The following is an 18,603-nucleotide window of genomic DNA, read 5'->3' on the forward strand; positions in this document are numbered from 1 at the left end:
AAGCGCTTGGCTAGCTCCGATGACTAATCTAGCGTCTCACACATCCGCCGACGTGACCGTCCAAGCGTCTTGCGTGCCGGCACTGCTACATCTTCAAGAGCACTCTAGCCCACCGCACAGCTCGCAGTCTACCTATCTTTAGGAACTCCGATACACGACCTACCGGAATCTCGGGGTCTCCAATGGACGCCCGGAGAGACGCGATGGATGGAGTAATCCGCCTGATAGCGCCGCGGCGTGGGATTGGCGTCTCCAACGGCGACCCGCTGCACCGACGTCATGGTCCAGGAACGCGGCCCAGGTCGCGTGCGCGACGACGACGATGATGCTAAACTCTGTCTTCCTAATTTCACGCTTGAAGACTACTCGACGCTTTACATCATTCTGACCTCCGCTACCACACGATCGACTCGGACTTTCCTCCGCTGCCGACTGCTAGACGTCTCTTCCCATCATGGGTGTGGCTGCAGGCGAACTCATCGTACCTTTCACCGGCGCCATTCAAGCTGCCTTCTCGGTGCTCCTGACCATTGCTTTTGGTGTTGTCGCAGCACAATGCAACTTACTTTCGCCCAACGCGGCGAAGGAGGTGTCGAAGCTATGCGTGCGCATGTTTCTGCCGGCTTTGTTGATCTACAAAATCGGGTCCAATCTGCATCAGGACACCGGAGTGCGATATGTGCCTGTTCTGAGTAAGTCTACTTTGTGGGCCTTTGTCAACTATATGCTTACCACAATTGTTAGTATGGTCGATATCCTATACACTATTTTCTGTCCTCGTCGGCCGCGTCCTTACGCGCCTCTTCAAACTGCCAGCTTGGGTAGCACCAGCAATCGCCTTCAATAACACGACCTCTCTTCCCCTCCTCCTTATACAGTCTCTCAAGCAAACCCAAGTTCTCGATGCCATACTCATTGGCGGCGAGTCTGGCAGTGAGGCCATGGATCGAGCCGAATCATACTTCCTGGTGAATGCAATGGTCAGCAACTCGCTTACCTTCGCGCTTGGGCCGCGCTTGTTGAGGCCAGGAGACGAGGACGTATCCAATGAACCACATGAAGAGGACGATGATTCGGAGAACGGCGAAGCGAACGGAGATGGCGTGAGTAGTGATATGGAGCGAGGTCCTGATGGGATAGTCGATGAGGAGACTTCGCTACTCCCACAACAGTTGACCAAGCCCGCAAATCGTGTGGAGGTAAAGGGATATTTGAAGACAAGAGCATGGTTCAACAACTTGTCTCCGTGGCTACAAGAGACACTGGAAATTACATGGCATTTTGCCAACGCTCCCTTGATCGGCGCTATCGTCGGAGCAGTAATCGGATTGACGCCCGCGCTTCATCGAATCTTTTTCAGTCCTAGCAACGAGGGTGGTTATCTCAACGCGTCGATCACGGCGGCGATAAAGAATATCGGTGATCTGTTTGCTTCGTTGCAGATCATTGTTGTTGGGGTAAAGCTCAGCAAGAGCCTGTTGCGCATGAAGCGCGGAGAGCACAGTGGGGAGGTGCACAAGGGTAGTCTGGCGACCGTGACCTTGATTAGATTCATCATCTGGCCCTTGTAAGATTCTTTACCCGCTACATGGAGGAAGCTTCGACTAATCGACAACAGAATAAGCATACCTTTGATCTACGCAATCGCCTCGAAGACGGAGCTTCTAGATGCAGACCCTATGCTTTGGTTCTCGATGATGCTCATGCCGACCGGTCCGCCTGCTATGATATTGGTAGCGCTAGCCGATGTTACAGGTGCAGCGGAGTCGATGAAGATGACTGTTGCAAAATTCTTAACAGTAAGAAACCATCAGATACTGTCAGCTGGTAGCATCCACTAACCCACCTGCAGATCAGTTATGCAGTCACTCCCATGATATGCTTTGCTGTAGTTGGGGCTTTGAAAGCTACCGAAGCTGCGATCGATCAATGAGCACGCGTGTTACGTCTTTTGTCTTCAAATTCTTCTATCGCCTAGCACTAAATTGCAAGATGCTCGATACATGCATCGTTGAATCCGCTTGCTGTCGTTGGCATGATCGAGGTCCTCCAAGCTTCGCGTGATGCAAACTCTCGACTTCCAAAATGTCACCCATTGACACCTATCCAATCAGTCTTTTTAGGAGTTTGCCTGGCTATGCCGAAGACTTAGGCTACCGATACTCAATATAGGCCAGCCCGCATGTTTCCGGTATTCAGACAAGTGTCGCAAGTAGTCAGAGCGAACAACTCTTCCGTGGTCCGTATATGTCCAGAAACATAGGCGAATTCAGATATATAAGTCATGATGGCAAGGTCCCTTCCACATTTCAACCCTGAAATTGCTACATTACAGGCGTCTGGGTCGATCTCGGTCCGAAACCTACATTGCGCTATATGTGAACTGTGCAAGCAACATCAAATTTAACATCGTTGGATGCTTTGCTTGGACGTAAAGTTGCGTACTTCGCGCAGATACTCCATCATGGTCCGAAAGACATGTATTTCATCAAGTCTTTGATGCTGGGTTCAATGCCCCTACTTTGGTGTGGCGAATGTCGCACCTGCCTATCAAGGCTAAAGGCCGTTGCGGGGCACGATAGCTGCGCTTGATTAGGTACTTAATCTCTCCAGCATCATCTCTTTAATTCTGAGACTACTGTTGTATACAATATTGCCTTGTTCCTGAGTGCTTGCATCATGAAGACATTATCCATCCTGTTCTCGATCGCTTCGTTCACATTCGCGTATCCAAAGCCTACAAAGCCTCTCTCATGGACGCTTACACCCACAAACAGTACACAACAGTTCCGCGGCCTTTCGCCTGTTGACGAAAAGGTACTGTGGGTGTCCGGTACGTCTGGCACCATCCTACGTACCACCAACTCCGGGAGAACATGGGTCGACGTGTCCCCGCAATTTGTGTCCGAGAATGCTTCAGACTTCCAGTTCCGCGATATCCAGGCTTTCTCCAAGAAAAAAGCTGTTGCTTTATCGATCGGGGAGGGAAACTTGTCACGCATCTACAAAACGGACAATGGGTGAGTTGCTCGTAACAAATTACATGCAACACGAATACTGACTTCGCGCGCCAATGTCCAGCGGAAAGAGCTGGAGACCCACGTTCATCAATGAGGAAAAGTCAGCATTCTACGATTGCATGGCGTTCGAGACAAAAAGAGGTAGAGAGGGCCACGGCGTTGCAATGAGCGATCCTGTCGACGGCAAATTCCGTCTGCTAGAAACGTGGGATGGTGGTGCGCACTGGTCTATTGTTTCGAACAACACGATGCCGCCAGCGCTGGACGGCGAATTCGGCTTCGCAGCAAGCGGAACATGCATTGAAGCTGCGGCGGGGCGATGGTACATCGCAAGTGGCGGCGTGGATCCCGGAAGAATCTTCTACACGAGTTCCGATAGCGTCAGCCATGGCTGGCAGGTCGCGAACTCGTCCATCTCTGGTGGTACCGCTGCCGGTGTGTTCTCAGTACGTTTTCGCGATACGCGTCACGGTATCGCAGTCGGCGGAGATTATGAGAAACCCACAGCCAGCAACAATACGGCGTCTTGGTCGAACGATGGCGGCGTGAGCTGGCGAAAGGCTGACTCGTTTCCGCGCGGATATAGATCGGGTGTCAGTTGGGTGCCAGGCAGGAGACTGACAGCCGTTGCAGTTGGAACTAGTGGGTCAGATGTCACTATCGACGGAGGGAGGAATTGGGTTCCTATCGGTAATGGAACGTTCGATGCTGTCGAGTGCGTTGAGAGCGACGTTTGCTGGGCCAGTGGGTCTGGCGGACGGGTTGCAAAACTGGATCTACGGGGGCTGTGAGCAACGATATCAATTTGAGGCACCTTTATCAGTTCAACCAAATCTGTGGGTATGAAGACAAGAGTGTGCAACATTGTAAGGCAGTATAGGCTTCTTGGTATTTATTTTGATAACTTGTCCACTTCTATCCCTCAGTGGGGTGAGATCTCGACGAGGCACACCTAAAGACGTCCATGTCAATGGCTTCATGTAACTTTGGAGACGCAATGGTTGCCTCCAATCCAACCTTCGCTGGCGTTGCACGGCAACATCCTCATCAAAGCCACCCTGCACTTGCGTATATACAACCGTAACGAAAAATCGCGTTACTTAGTGCTAGCCAAGGGGCGAACGCGACTTTTGGGCAATGTATGCTCCGCCGCGCGACTAAGATATAGTGGTGTTGAGTCGCTCAATTATTGTCGTAGTCTGCAAGGTGGAATCACTCTTAATTCGATGCCCTCGTCTTTAATCGTCGTGGGAACGCTCAGGTAGGATTCGCGTGATCGAAACGGTGAAGCTGTCAGGGGTGGTGTAGGCGTGGCGTCTCTGTTTCCCTTTTCCACGTCTGCGGAACCGTGCAGCGATGAGGTAACGTCGTCATTATCGTTGTTGCGGAACACCACGTAGAAAATGATGGTTGTGAGGGCCATGGCTCCGGCCAGACTACCGTAGAATCGAGTAAGGTATGGATCGCGCGCCCCTTCCGCGATGACTAGCGCGATAGCAGAGCCTATACCCGTAATAAGCATGTTGATAGCCTGTACGAGAACCTTCATCTCCTTGGGTGCGTGCTTTTCTGCGTATTCCATGGCAGTCGTCATGGCGAAGACCTCGCCCGTCGCTATGAGAAAATAAAGCGGCGCTTGTACCCAAACATTAGGCCGATCTTGTGCGACAGATTGGCGGTCTCCGCAGTCTGTTGGGTGGTCGAAGCAGGGCGGGGATGCGTAAATGTAATGCTGCACTAGAGTCGCGTGCAGCATCGAGAGCACGACGAAGCAGAAACCAATGGCAATGCGAGTGACTGGCTTCAGATATATGCGCCGTTTGGCTAGCATGGGGTTGAGGACGTACTCCACGAGCGGACTGACTATGATGCATGCCACTTGGTTCATGCCAGGCAGGATATCGTTGGGTGTACTACCAGTATCCATATCGCTCGCTTGAGAGATCAAGTTGTTCTGCATTTGGTCGAAGCAGATGTAGAAGACGATGAATGCCAGGCTAATATACATGTTAGTATGCTTGAGAAACAAGAGTGGTAGCACTTACAGCACGCGACAAGCGCCTAACGCACGTGTCAGTTCGTCGACGAACTGGCTACTCCATGGGACTTCCTTGGATTTCTCCAGGCGCTGATACGCTGGGTCTGCGCGATCCATCCGGCACCCGTTGCGGACGGCGCAGCTGAGAACTTTCGCAGCAGGTACAATGACATCTGCCTCCTGAGGTGGGTCGACTGTAATGTTTTAGCATAAGGCGTACCAAATGAGTGAGTCATGCGTACCGAAACACTTCCTTCCGAAGACCAGCATCCCAAGGGCGATGATGATACAGCCAAGACCCAACGCATACGAAGGAGCGAAGTCATGATGCCTCTCAATGTAGACACACGGAAATGCCGACAAAGCTCCTACGTTACCAATCCAGAAGTATAGATTGTAAATGAACTTTAGAGTGATTTCGCTGTCAACGACGACCCGTTCGCCTTTCGACGACGCTGGTAAGTACTTCGAAAGACACGTTCGCGCCACGCGTCTCCTCAGCCATTGAAGCAAACGGTTCTGCGTTCCGCAAAGCGTCATTTCTCGTGGAGCTCTATCTGTGTACTGGTTGGCGATGAAAGACCTCATGATGGCCTGGGTCTAAGAAATTCAGTACGCGTAGGAATGATTGTTGACTGCTTTACTCACACCACCCCCACCAAGGGCTATCAGGACCATTGCAATGATCAGACCAGGCAGACCCGCGCCTCGACCGAGCATGGAGGGTAGCGAGCTGACGACCAGTGCAAGACATCCCAGGGCATATACCGTCAAGCTGATCAGCAAAGTCTTGTATTGGCCCAGATGATTATCTGCCAACGGCGCTATGAAGACAGGACTTGTGAAGTAGACTATGAAGAATCCACAGTAAATGCGTGTTGCCGTCGTCTGGCCAAGGTTAAGCGCACCAGGGGTGTGCTCCATATCGTGATGCCGGGGATGTTCCATGTAGTTTTCTACAACAAGCTAGTCAGAACAGTTGATGGAGACGAGGTATTGGCAACGACATACGCCAAGGGGCTGTGACTGTCCGTAATAGAGTCAGTGCTAGTTCAGGCATGATGTTGCGGTATGATCAAAACACTCACGTCCCCAGAAAGTTGCCCTCTCCCAGAACCCGATGACAGCAACGATCCAAAGCTGCCATGGTATACTACCTCTGACACGCCGCAGTCGAGAAACATTATGCTCGGACTTTGTGTCATTCGTACTGGACGCCTGTGATACTGGGCTGTTTGGTACACTGCCTTCAGGGTCAGTGCTGGTGGTTGTCATGGTGTTGATCTAGGACTTGCCCGTTCATGGTTGCGGTTCGCTCCACTGCCAGAGCACTGCGTTCGCCCGCCGTTGGTTCGATAAGAGAATGGGAAGAGATGGTGAATTCGCCTGCGAATTGACCAAGCCGGGCTATAAGTGAAGAGCGCGTTACGTGCTAGTAAAGCGATCCTCGGAGAGCGAGGAAATGAAAGTTCGGTGGTAGCGACAAGCGCGAGAGCCCAATAACGAGTGAGTTGCTGTCGACCTGCAGTTACCTTACTCAATACCTACCAATGTTGCGGTGAAAACGTGCTCCATCTGTCGGTTCCTGCTGGTGCGGCTGCCCGTGCGGGAAGGAGGTATGCAGACGTAATCGCGTCTTGAATGCTCAGTAGTGTTTGATCAGCGTTTTTGTGTGCTACCCTTGTGGGTTTGCACACCGAAAAGCCATTAGTGGGGTTGCCACACTTCAAAGAGAAATGAGTGTTCGATCCATGGGGCGCGGTTACTGTCATCCAACAGCACGCATTGATACAACATCCACAAGTGTTGGTTGAGCAGCTGTTCTACAAAGTGGTGACGCCTGCGTTGCACTCGTATCGCTACCGCGTGCCAAGTTTCAGTAAGTGCTCTTTTGGATGAGGTGACGTTACGAAGGACCGGATTGTGGATTCAGTGCCAGAGAACGAGGACCCGGGTACCAGGTGCAGAGACAGGTACCCGAGTCGTGAAGCCATGGCTGCGTCCGCCGCGCGCGCGAGGCTAGGGCTCTTCTCCAAAACTCCGGAACATAATCTGGAGTCCCCACATGCTACTAAATTGGAAATGTGTTCTGATCCCATCCACAGATGGGTGTAGCCATAGGTGCCGGTTTCCCGTTTTCTCACCTACACACGTTCACGTTTACGGTGTTTCTACAGGCGCTTGCTCTTGGTGAGGAAGGAATCCACAGAGGCTCAAAGAGTAGCTTCTCTTTCGTATGCAAGCGTCCGGTCTCTCGTCATGAGCCGGGCAGGTGCAGATGGTCCAACACCGCACAGTGCCACCCGTCGGATGTATGAGCCTATGCCGTCTCGTGCTGTCATATTGTGCGATTTATCCTTCGACTTGGGGTTTTGATGGAGACACTGGAACAGAAAAAGTGATGTATACGATTGTACGATGGGGCGCCTTCGAAGGCTTACGGGAAGATGCACGCCCAAGCTTCCGCGCCGGTGATTACGTCAGCTGGCTCTTGCGCGGGGCCAGGATACTTCCCAACCACCAACTGGGATCCCGTAGCTTTGGCCCTCGTCACGTTCCGAAAGGTACTTTTTCAGCATACGCGTACCTGCATGTCTTGTTTGCAGCTTTTCACCGCTTCGTCCGGCAGCGCTGGGGTGTCATTCTCCGCTCTTTCAACGAGACGTGAAAGTCGATCAGATTAAGCTCGAAGATGATACGACCTTCTTTATGGCTGAATCATGGCAATTGGCGCAAGTCGCACAATGGATACTTACGGCGCTACTCCGATGTAGTCTCCGTCTTTGGCTCTGCTGCAGCCTCACTTTGGAATGAGCGTGTGATTGCCACGTCGCTTACGGATTCCTCTTGCTCTATTGCAGAAGGGACTTTTTCCTTTTTTCCTGAGGCTTCGGTGGCGGTGAGTCGCTCAACCAGTAAGGTAATGACGCGGGCATCATTTGTCGGTGTCGCCAGATCGCAACCGACGTGTGACCAAGACCGACGGCTCAAAGGCGACCATCGTGGACTGGAATTTCGTTTTGGCGCCTCGACTCACGGGAAGCCTGACAACCAACAGTCAAACGCAGACTGATTGGTGTGACTACCACTAAATAACGTCCCGAACAGCGACACGGCCTAGCCCCAACTCCCAACCGTGGGGTTGCAGATGATCGTCGTAAAATCGCGGGGCTGGACTGTGCCGCTGGGAAATGTAAGACGCGTCCTGCAGGTGGCACCAGGCACGAGTAGTGCGAAATCGGAATTTGCTCCGAAGTATTTACCGGCTCCCCCGTACTCGTTCATCCATTTTTCACATTACACGTCTCCTCAACATTGTTCTCCACTGTCGTTTACCTCGCCTATAATGTACCACCTAGACGGCAATCCGGCTCCTTCCGACCAAACATTGTTTCAAGATCTACTCAAGATCACCACATCGAAATGGCAGTCAATGCTCAAGAGAGATGCGACACCGGCACGACAGGAGCCTGCTTCGCGACCTTCCGTGTCCAGAACCTCGACTCAACTCTCGGTGCCGGTATCAAAAGAGTAGAGACTCTCCATTATGTCCACGGACGAAACAGGTCGCAAAGCCTCCGCAAATCTTTTGTTCACGCAGCGTCGCGTCACTCTCTATTCGGAACGCTACACTCGCAATTGGAGTAATCAGGAACCGAGCGACACCTTGTCTGTTACTGACACCTGCGATCGTCATACTGGGCGGGTCAAGAACTGAACAACACCGGCGACCCTGATGATGCATGTACCAACATGATGGCTCAATGGAGTAGTGATATCGAATCTGTCAGGTGTACAACACGGCAAGTCTGGATGAAGTGGCAGCGTTCACGCACTATAACGGTTCAATCGTTCGTAAAGGTAAGTTCCCCTAATACACTTGCGCAAGCTACTTTGCTAACCTCGTCAAAGGCAGTCTTCTGTTTCACGTCAAAACGTACGTTTGCTCCACAGCGTGCCTCATCGCTTCCCGGCGCGCAACCCGCTACTCGCAGCGATCCATCATCACATCCACCTCGCAGACTTGCAAACCGCTGGCTGCGCATACACTCAGGTCTTTCGTGGGAGACGGAATAGAACCGGCGGACAGCATTGAGGGATAAACTGTGGTGTTACGATACGCTGTGCAAGTGCTCCTCTTCTGCTCAGGCCCAACCATGTGTTCACTCCGAAGCGGTCGGTAACATATCTGCTAGCAGAACCAGGGAAAAGTCATGGAGCTTTGCTTGGTTGTCTGAGCGCGGTTGCCCAGTACTTGATCGACCAAACGGACGCACCAATCCAATGTCCTCTTGCATTGCTTGATGGATTCTGCCTTCTCAGCAACAACGTACCAGTAGGCGCCAGTAGTTTAAAGAGGTCTGCCCTCAAATGGTCACAATACAAAACTTCATCTCATTGTTATATCGTCAGACTCACAGAACCCGTCATGAGCGTGGCCAACTCCGACCAGCCATAGCCTGTGTGTCCGCATCCCTGTCAGGTCTTGCGCGAGCGACATATTGCATATGACTTGACATACTATGGGGCATCTAATCTTAGTCCGATTAGGCACGGAGCACCCAGGCCGATCAGCATATAAAGACATCTTAGCCACCCATAATCTAATGTATAGTGTACGATTGCAAAGACTCGCCCAAAGATCGGTACGGCAATCTACGACCACAGCACATGGCTCGCATTATCGAGATTCGTATTATCAGTCATTTCGACCAGCTTAAGCCACGCGCTCCAATTTGTTTAGCTAATATAATCCATGATAAATCATGATAACCATCAGTATCTTGGATGGTACTTCACTGCACTCCCATCCACTCCAGCAAGTCTCAAACCCCTACCATAACACACTTCTTCAATATGAAGAATCTCATCCTTTTCGCGCTGGCAAGTGTTGTCTCAGCCCATACTATTTTTCAGAAGGTCTCTGTCAACGGTGTGGAACAGGGTCAACTGAAGGGCGTCCGCGCCCCCGATTCTGACTACCCTATCACAAATGTCAACGACGCGGCTTTTGCTTGCAACAAAGACATCAAGCATACAGATAGCACTGTGATAAGCATTCCCGCTGGAGCAAAGGTCGGCGCATGGTGCGTACTCCGATGTATGGACTGTATGGAAGACTGACACTGACTTCGCTGAATAGGTGGGGACACGTCATAGGTGGAAAGCAGGGTGCTAACGATCCCGATCATCCTATTGCTGCGAGTCACAAAGGTAGGTGGCGCTTCATGATAATTCTCTCGGTCATGTAGAAGCAGACAGCTAATGTATCCACCGCAGGGCCGATACAATACTACCTTGCCAAGGTAGACAATGCCGCAACCGCTGGCACCACAGGCCTCCAATGGTTCAAGGTTGCCCAAGACGGTCTGAGTAACGGAAAATGGGCTGTGGACACGATGATTGCGAACGGAGGTTGGCACTACTTCAACATGCCTACTTGTGTTGCTCCGGGCGACTATCTGCTGCGTGTCGAGCTCATTGCCCTCCACAGCGCTTCGGCGCAAGGTAATTAGCCCGAGCCATCGCACTATCAAACTGCTGACGTTCAACAGGCGGCGCCCAATTCTACATGGAATGCGCACAGATCCGCGTCTCGGGTAGTGGCACAAACAAGGGCTCCAACTTCGTCTCTTTCCCTGGTGCTTACAAAGCCAACGACCCCGGTATCCAACTCAGTATCTATGACACCACTGGGAAGCCCTACATGGGTGGCAAGGCCTATTCCATTCCAGGGCCTGCGCCGCTAACTTGTGCGGCTGGGCAAGATGGCGGCAGTGGCTCCACACCAGCGCCTCAACAGCCAGCTCCAGCACCAGAAGCGCCGGCTGCGGGAGCCGCACTATACGCGCAGTGTGGAGGCGCCACGTGGACTGGTCCAACGACCTGTGCGCAGGGAACATGTAAAGTAAGCAGCGAGCATTACTCACAATGCGTGCCGTAACATGTCCGCCGAGATGTTGTAGTGTATGCAGTCGACTGCGACCGGACAATTAAGGCTTTCGGAACACTACTCATGTCTTGATCATTTCTACCCGTCAAATCTCGCGACTACGGCATCTTCGCACATGCCTTTCGAAATTATCCCTACGCGTGAACTTCTTTTCGGGGATTGAACACATAGGGTTGGGACAATAGAAGTTTTGCGTTGCGTACATGTCCTTGTGAACGCCGCGCTCATGTCTCTTGAGATCAGCTTTGAGTGCGAAAGCTGAATCGCAATGCCTGCATCGATACCGCCGTCGGTGCTTGCGGTTCAAGTGTACACTAAGAGTGTGTTAGCTCTAGATCTTTTCAAGATTTGCGAATGAAACGCCAGTCTGGCGACTTACTTCAACTGCCCCTGCGAATGGTATGTCGTCTGACATGTGTCACATCGGTAAAGGCTCGAAGACCCATCGGAGTTATGCGCTTGATCGCTCAATTGGTTGGACGCTGGATGCTCTCTGGGAGCTGTTTCTGAAGGCTCGTAAGATTGCTCACTGTCAGGTGGAGAGCTTGTGTATTCTGTGGGGGAGTCAAGGAAGGGGTTGTCATCTTGAGTATATGCGGAGGGCCCCGATGGTGAGACTAAAAGTGGTGATGAAGTATTGCTCATAGCCATGACCTGCAGTCTCTCCGAGTTTTCGCTATTGTCATCGTTTTGGAATGGTCGTTTCTTTTGGAGCCATGGAAAAATGACTGGATTCGGGGTATGCTCTGCGTCCCATGGGCTGATGTACTGCTCGTCCCCCGAAGAAGTGGCGGCTTGTCTAGCCCACCCAAAGTGTGCAGGCGCTACGGTGAGTAGTTGTGATGATCCTTCTATAGCTACATATCAGTGGAAGCTCCAAGACAAAGCAGGGAGTTGACCAACCACTCTGAGGGATGATGCGTTGCAGGTAGGATCGCTTGTCGATGCCCAGAATCTGATCGGCCGTGATGGCTCTCGGCGGTTTCTTTGTTGCATACTTCTCTTGTCTCGCCCATATCGAATCCTTGGGCGGTGCTTTGGCATAAGGAGGTGGATCAAGTCCGGGGCGCTTCCTTTCGCGCTCTAGATCCCTAAGTTTCCTAAAGGGATCGAGTTTCCGCCTTCTGATTCGATCCGCAAGCCATACCCATACTATAGGCGCTGCGAGTACAAATGTGATGGCCAGACATATACCAATAAACATCGAGGCAGCAGTTCTTTCTTCTGCTGGACTCTTGGACGGTGGTGACTCGCTGTGCGTTGATCGTGGCTCCAGTTTCCAGTCCAGTCGTGCATCCAACGTGAATGTTGCCTTAAGAGGCGTCGGGTAGGGAGCCATGGTGGCCGGTAAAGGCAGGACAGCGATGCACTCGCCATGTGAAGCATTAACCCCATCGCTCTCTCTATATCAAAGTCACGGCCTGCCTGTGGCTGAAGCGATGGCGATCCGAGGCTGAAGTCGGGAGGCATACATTTTCTGTAGGACTGCCGTGATTGGGGAACTCATCCTACCGGTTAGAGGGCATTTCCAGATACGAGGACATTCTAGAGCCCGTCGATATGGTATTATGCCGCTAAAGGTATGGTACTTGCCCCATCAGTCCTTTTGGCCCCCGGTTAATGTTGGGCCCACGCCGTTGGTGCACGCTTGCGCATGTCGTGAACCCATCTTTGGGGTTGAATTGATCCTTCAGCCCTATGGTAGGAGGATAAAAGCTAGCCAAGAAGCCCTCCGTTGGACTGTCAGGTGCGTCTCGCGACTCTGTCGTCATGTGTTGAATCGTGTTGGTCGTGTTGGTCGTGTTTTTCAATGCACGAACGTACCTAGGTAGGAAAACCGGGAATGTTCCCGTCGGAAAGCTAGGAGCATCTGCCTGATCTTGGCGGCGTTCGATGCCACAACAAATGCATCAACACAACACCATCAGTATAGCTAGCCACGGGTACACGAGGTTAGTTAGTAGGCCGAGTTCCCCAGCGATGCACGTCCGACTCTTCATGATGTAGCAAGAGCTCTCGCCGCGCTGTCTTCTGTTGAGTTGCGACACGAGTCAGTACTTCCAAGGTTGCATTGGTAATCCTCCATCCCCCTTGCGGCGTCCCTTGCGAGTGTGAGGGATTTACAAATCCACATATTGTCTGGAGGATGCTGCGATACCCATGAGTTTTCTTGCTTCCATAGAGCCGCTCCCGCCTGCACAGAATGGCCGACCTTTCAAACCTCAAGAAGCTGCGCCCATGCGGCAGACTAGAAACATACAGCACCGCGCGACACCATCTCGGGTTTTACAAGAACGTTGGCTTTACCGCAGAATATGTGGCATCAAAGAACCCTCAATCATCACTCGAACTGCGAATCTATACTGCGCTCCGAAAAGTTATTACCCAGCACCCGGTCCTGACAACCATCACGCTGAATGAGGATCAATCCTATCCCAACGTATACTTCGCGCAACTCCCTGAGATCGATCTACGCACCTGCGTGGAGATATGCGAGAGAAAGACACCATTCCCAAACGATGGCGAGGCGGACGAAGAGCTCGATCGATACCTAGTACAGCAGCATAGCCGCGACTTTAAGGACAACCTAGGCTCGAAGCCTTTCTGGCGGCTGCTGGTCCTGACTTCACCACAAGACACATCCAAGTTCACGGCGACGTGGATGTGGCACCATGCGCTAGCAGACGGAACGTCAGCCTTCTCGTTTCACAAATCATTCCTGGCTGGCCTCAACACTCCGGAAGGCATCGCAGATGCGATTGTCGAGTCTTCATCTGCGGATCTAGCGCCGCCATTAGAGGACTTACATCCAATGACTATAACGTGGCCTTACTTCATCAAGGCCATTCTTGGTGCCTTGTTACCCTCGGTATTCGCAAAGCGACCTCCGAAACTATGGGCGGGCAACGCTATACAGCCGAACGCTACGCCGATTCCGCCACCGCATTATCGCACGCTCGTCCTGTCGAAAGCGACTACGGACAAGCTGGCTCAAGTCAGCCGATCTGAAAAGACAAGCGTAACAGCAACGTTGCAATGCCTTCTCGCCGCGTCACTCTTCACCTGCCTCTCAGCAGAAGACTGTGAGAGGCTTCACATTGAAGGCCCGATATCGATAAAGAAATTCTTAAACGTGGAGGCACAGCAGATGACCATGACGATTGCCGAATATGCGCACCTTCACGAGCGCGTCGCATCTCGAGAACCCAAACTCAAAGATTCAGCAGGACTGAGTGTCCTACAGCAGTTCTCATGGGACACTGCACGCGCAGTGAAATCCACCATATCCACAGAAGTCGCCAAATCTGGCGTCGATAACCCCGTTGCGCTGCTGAAATACATCTCTTCTATGCAGCAACATTTCCTCGACCAATTAGGTAAGCCTCGCAAGTCTGCAGCAGAACTGTCCAGTGCAGGAGTATGGAAGCATACTCAGAGTGAAGGAGTATGGACTGTCGGTCGGATGGTGTTCAGCCAATCTCCCAATATTGTGGCCAATGCTTTGAAACTCAATGTTGTAACAGGTGGCGATGGAAACGCGACGTTGAACTTCTGCTGGGCTGAGGATGCTGTGGAAGAGCAGCTCATGCGTGATATCATCGAGGGAGTCAGAACTGGGATCGAAGATCTAGTAGAAAGGAGCCAGGAGTAGATAGCATAGTTGCATGTTGGATGCGGCTGTATTGAGTTTTATCCGCTGGTCTGCGTAGTAATGATAGTTTCAACGCATGTGCACCAATGAAGCGCAAGGATAATCCATAATACGCCCTTCCGGGCGAACACAAAGAGGGTCTAAGAAAGGTCCACGGGCTGTCCTGGGTTGGAAGCCTTATATCAGCACTTCACCTGTGAGCCGAATCACATACCGCTGCCGTGTTTAGCAGCGACGCCACAAAATAAAGCGACTAAGAATCATCATACGATTCGGCAAAAAATAGTACTTCCAGGAAGAAAACAGGTATATACGCATCAACTCCAACGCCAAATACCCCCCTAGTACATACAATCGAAGCAAATGAGCCTCATGCAGCATGCCGAGGCTGCTGAATCCAACCCTGAAACGCGGAACCATGCCAACACATCTGTCACTATTATCGCTTCACATCCGTCGTTCCCTGCTTGCTTCCTCTTCGATATTCCCAGACCTCCTGCCCTTGTCCGTTCGCGTTCGCACCTGCGCCTGAGCCATAGTATGTAGCATATGCTGCGTTCATGCCCTCATGGTGCTCTTTCGCGTGGCGCTTGATGGAGTTCCAAAGGCCCCGAGCTTTGCTCGGTTCCTTCAGTGTAGATGCAGATGACGAAATAACAGACGTTGATGATGAAGATGCCTGGACTGGTGTCTTGATGTATTCGAAAGAAGTGCGAGGAGTCGTCGCGGAAGAGCCTGACATCTTCGATATACGAGAACTTGGGCGTGTTTCTTTCGATTCAGATGGCTTTAGAGGCGGTGTAGTGGTGTATATATGAGCCTTGCTCGATACGCCGATGTTGATGCCGATTTGAAGCTTGCGTGTCGAGAATGATGGCAAACGTACTCGATTGATTACTGTGGATCAGGGTGCTTTGTCCTTTCTGTGGGACCGGTACCAAATCTGTCGGTTTGTTTGAGCCCACGTTGTAAGAAGAAGAATGTGCTGGTAATGTCTAGATCACTCCAGCAGCGTACAACACCATCTTTATACTCACCCCACAGCTCAGGCCACTGTACCGATTCAGACATCCGAGAATCGCACACCCTATGACTCCAAGGACCAACATGACTTTGCCGTCCCAGTGCTGACTGTTTCGGTAATTGACCTGAAAGGCGTGGGAGGCTTGTTTCAGCGGCTTTGCTTGTCGAAAACATGACCATACGCCTGAGAGGCGCAATGTGGAGACAGTTTGACGCCAGCATTGCGCCAGATGGGTCCAATGGGAGACTTGCGCTGAAGCCACTTTCTCCCGGAATACGCTAGTGCATGTGGACTTCCCGACGGGTAGCAAAGAATGCGCGGTGCGAGTGTTGTACTCCTGAGGCACGGGTGTAAAAGGCTAGTCGTACGAGAGCCAGGTCACATCGACATATGCCAACGACGCCGCAGGATCGCGGCGTACGTTTTTGAAGCTCTTGTTGGTATTCTGTCTTGCATGATGTGCAGGTTGGCTTGCGTGAAGAGCGGAGGAGGGTCATTTGGGTGTAGGGCGTGCGTCTTGTGCACAGGCGCGATCCAATAGCTGGAAAGTGGGGTTGGCGCGTCCTAGTGACGAACGCGCGCGCCCTGTACATGTCAATCGTCGGTGGCCGAAGCCGCTGTATGAATGCGATGCACGTTGAGCCTTGCGATCTCAGCAACTCGACCGTGCTTGGGGTAGAGAGTGTGGCCCACGTCAATTGCGCAACGTTGACAACAGCCTTATTGCGGCACAAAAACACATCAAGCGGCACAGAAGCATACGTGGGAACGTCAGCGATGAATAACATGATTTTGGACTATCGAACACCTGATTTGATGTCTAGGGCTTAACAACTGTCTGCCACGGAAGTGTATTATCGAAGAAAAAGGTTGCTTTTGGCTGTGCCGCAAGGCCTTCGCCCGTCATGTTGCACAGCTTGGTCACGTCACCGGCCTCTGCACGCTTCGCCTTGATGATATCTTGGTACTGAGACAGGGGGCAAGATGAGCCAGGACCACTGGTGCAGTCCACAACAGGGTAGACAACCTCGTTAATGCGGATGCGCACGAAAGTTTCTTGAGAGGCGGTGCCGTTGTAGTTGGTTGCATAGCCAGAGCCGTATGTGCTATTGTGGGCAGCAGCAGGACAAGAGAGGCGTTCGAATGCAACAGTTCCGCGCATCTTCACGACCTGAGAGGAGCGGAAGAGTCGGTCCGACAACGACATGTTACCAGGAAGCTGCTGTTGGTTGTCGAAAACACCGATCGCAGCGGCCAGCTGGTTGATTTGGCCATCATTTGCGAAATTGGCCATGATCTTTGGAGGGACAAAAGTGCCATTGCCCGTCTTGTAGGTCGCGTCTGGACCATCAATAAAGCGTTGCACAGTCATGTCAACGATAGGCAACATCTGGTATTTCTCGATATCGGATCCCAGGCCGGTGCCGTACCAATAACGCAAATCCTGCGCATACTCGTACTGCAAGATCTCTTCCTGTGTGAAGATATCGCAAAAGGGGCTTCGACGGCCGGTGATCTGGGTCTCGAATCCACACAAGTAGGGTATCTGGTCGACTTGGCTCGTTGTGAGGTTCAGGCCTTGGATCTTCCCGTTGAGCCTGGCGGCAATCGGGGGAAGGTACATAGAGTCCCACGTCTCCTTGGCAGGACCTCCACCCGCGTCATCGTAGGCCTTGCACAGGTCGCTGGGAGCAAGAGTGTTGCCCCAACTGGCAGGGTCGCTCGCGTTGAGAGCATAGATTGTAGTGAGGTCTGTAGCGTTGGGCCCCACGAAACCTTGAGCGAACAGGCGTGCGCTGTCCCGAACGCGTGGACCAGACGTATAGTAGTTTGCCCACATAGTAAAAGCGGTGTTGTACTTGTACAGGTCGGGGTAACGAAGGCGCCACGTTGTGCCCATCTCGTGTAGTTCTTTCCAGCCGGTCGGGCTCAGATTAGCGATTTGAGCGTCCGGGTCTGAGAGGACCGGCTTCCAGGATTTGAGGAACGCGAGTTTCTCGTCGGTGATGGTGATGTCTCCGGCAGCTTGGATGTAATTGGCAAATTCAACCCACCCATTGTAGGCGCCACTATAAAGGTAAAGAGACAAAGTCAGCCTATGCCTCATATACAGCGCGTGCAGTAGTTACCGGTCTGGGAACCGCGAACCGTGACGGGAGAAGAAAGCTACGTGTTCTTAGTCTGGCATTCTTCAATCGCGGAATCAAGCTGCCCTACCTGCCAGATCGACCTTGCATCCTGTAGGTATATCGGACGAAATGCCCGTCACCTCTTCGCCGGGGAACCATTGTCCGTTGCCGCCAATATGCTGGAAGACATTGAAGTTGTCTTGGGCTGCAACAGCAGCACTGCTAGCGGCGAGAGAAAGAGCAAGAAGCTTCATGATTACCGTTAAGAAATGAGAGACGCTCCGAAGTGCAGATAGGAATAGAGCGCACGCCTATCATCTTTATACCCGACATGTTGATTGATCGTGGTGTTGTCAAGTTCAGCACCTGCTTTAGCCTCGGAGATGAGTTCTGGCGATGCTTCCTAAGGCGGTAAGGATGCTCAGGAACCAGCTGCACGTGGGAGCATCGACGGCGTGGGTGGTCTCTTCGCATGGAGGCGCGGTCTGCCACAGCGGCCAAGGAACTCCATTGTAGGATGCAATCCTTCGCGCATGCGAAATACGATGGTTTCGACCCGAGCTTCGCGTGAATTGCGGTTGACGTAGGTTGATAGCAGTGGATGACCATGCATCTGTCGCCCTTCGGAGGTGCATGCTCCGATTAGTCACGCCTTATCGATACCGCACCCGCGATCGCGGCATCTGACTGACTCAATCTTCAGCTATCTTTGCCAATAACACACCCGCAACGATGCACGTCTCCATGTCCCCTCGGTGACTATCCGAATCAAGCTCCTCTCAGCACT

The 18,603-nt window shown here is 52.2% G+C and overlaps 6 protein-coding genes across 6 annotated transcripts; 4 read left to right on the top strand and 2 right to left on the bottom strand.

Moving 5' to 3' along the window:
• Nucleotides 1–454: 454 nt before the first annotated feature.
• Nucleotides 455–1,571, top strand: J4E92_002447 (uncharacterized protein; the record flags this gene model as incomplete). Its single annotated transcript, XM_051493851.1, has 2 exons — nt 455–692; nt 745–1,571. 2 exons carry the CDS (start codon nt 455–457, stop codon nt 1,569–1,571), a joined length of 1,065 nt encoding a protein of 354 aa, XP_051355530.1.
• Nucleotides 1,572–3,073: 1,502 nt separating this feature from the next.
• Nucleotides 3,074–3,811, top strand: J4E92_002448 (uncharacterized protein; the record flags this gene model as incomplete). The annotated part of the gene is made up of 1 exon (XM_051493852.1): nt 3,074–3,811. One exon carries the CDS (start codon nt 3,074–3,076, stop codon nt 3,809–3,811), a length of 738 nt encoding a protein of 245 aa, XP_051355531.1.
• A 395-nt stretch (nt 3,812–4,206) lies between these two features.
• Nucleotides 4,207–5,778, bottom strand: J4E92_002449 (uncharacterized protein; the record flags this gene model as incomplete). The annotated part of the gene is made up of 4 exons (XM_051493853.1): nt 4,207–5,017; nt 5,066–5,252; nt 5,301–5,658; nt 5,707–5,778. The coding sequence occupies 4 exons, from the start codon at nt 5,776–5,778 to the stop codon at nt 4,207–4,209; spliced, it is 1,428 nt and encodes a 475-aa protein (XP_051355532.1).
• Nucleotides 5,779–9,915: 4,137 nt separating this feature from the next.
• On the top strand, nt 9,916–11,002 carry J4E92_002450 (uncharacterized protein; the record flags this gene model as incomplete). Its single annotated transcript, XM_051493854.1, has 4 exons — nt 9,916–10,145; nt 10,202–10,272; nt 10,339–10,566; nt 10,614–11,002. The coding sequence occupies 4 exons, from the start codon at nt 9,916–9,918 to the stop codon at nt 11,000–11,002; spliced, it is 918 nt and encodes a 305-aa protein (XP_051355533.1).
• Nucleotides 11,003–13,214: 2,212 nt separating this feature from the next.
• On the top strand, nt 13,215–14,663 carry J4E92_002451 (uncharacterized protein; the record flags this gene model as incomplete). The annotated part of the gene is made up of 1 exon (XM_051493855.1): nt 13,215–14,663. One exon carries the CDS (start codon nt 13,215–13,217, stop codon nt 14,661–14,663), a length of 1,449 nt encoding a protein of 482 aa, XP_051355534.1.
• Nucleotides 14,664–16,507: 1,844 nt separating this feature from the next.
• Nucleotides 16,508–18,070, bottom strand: J4E92_002452 (uncharacterized protein; the record flags this gene model as incomplete). Its single annotated transcript, XM_051493856.1, has 3 exons — nt 16,508–17,756; nt 17,817–17,853; nt 17,905–18,070. 3 exons carry the CDS (start codon nt 18,068–18,070, stop codon nt 16,508–16,510), a joined length of 1,452 nt encoding a protein of 483 aa, XP_051355535.1.
• Nucleotides 18,071–18,603: the final 533 nt, after the last annotated feature.

This window comes from Alternaria infectoria (assembly GCF_024043175.1).
Source record: "Alternaria infectoria strain BMP 0036 chromosome Unknown scaffold_3, whole genome shotgun sequence".
Classification (NCBI taxonomy): Eukaryota; Fungi; Ascomycota; class Dothideomycetes; order Pleosporales; family Pleosporaceae; genus Alternaria; species Alternaria infectoria.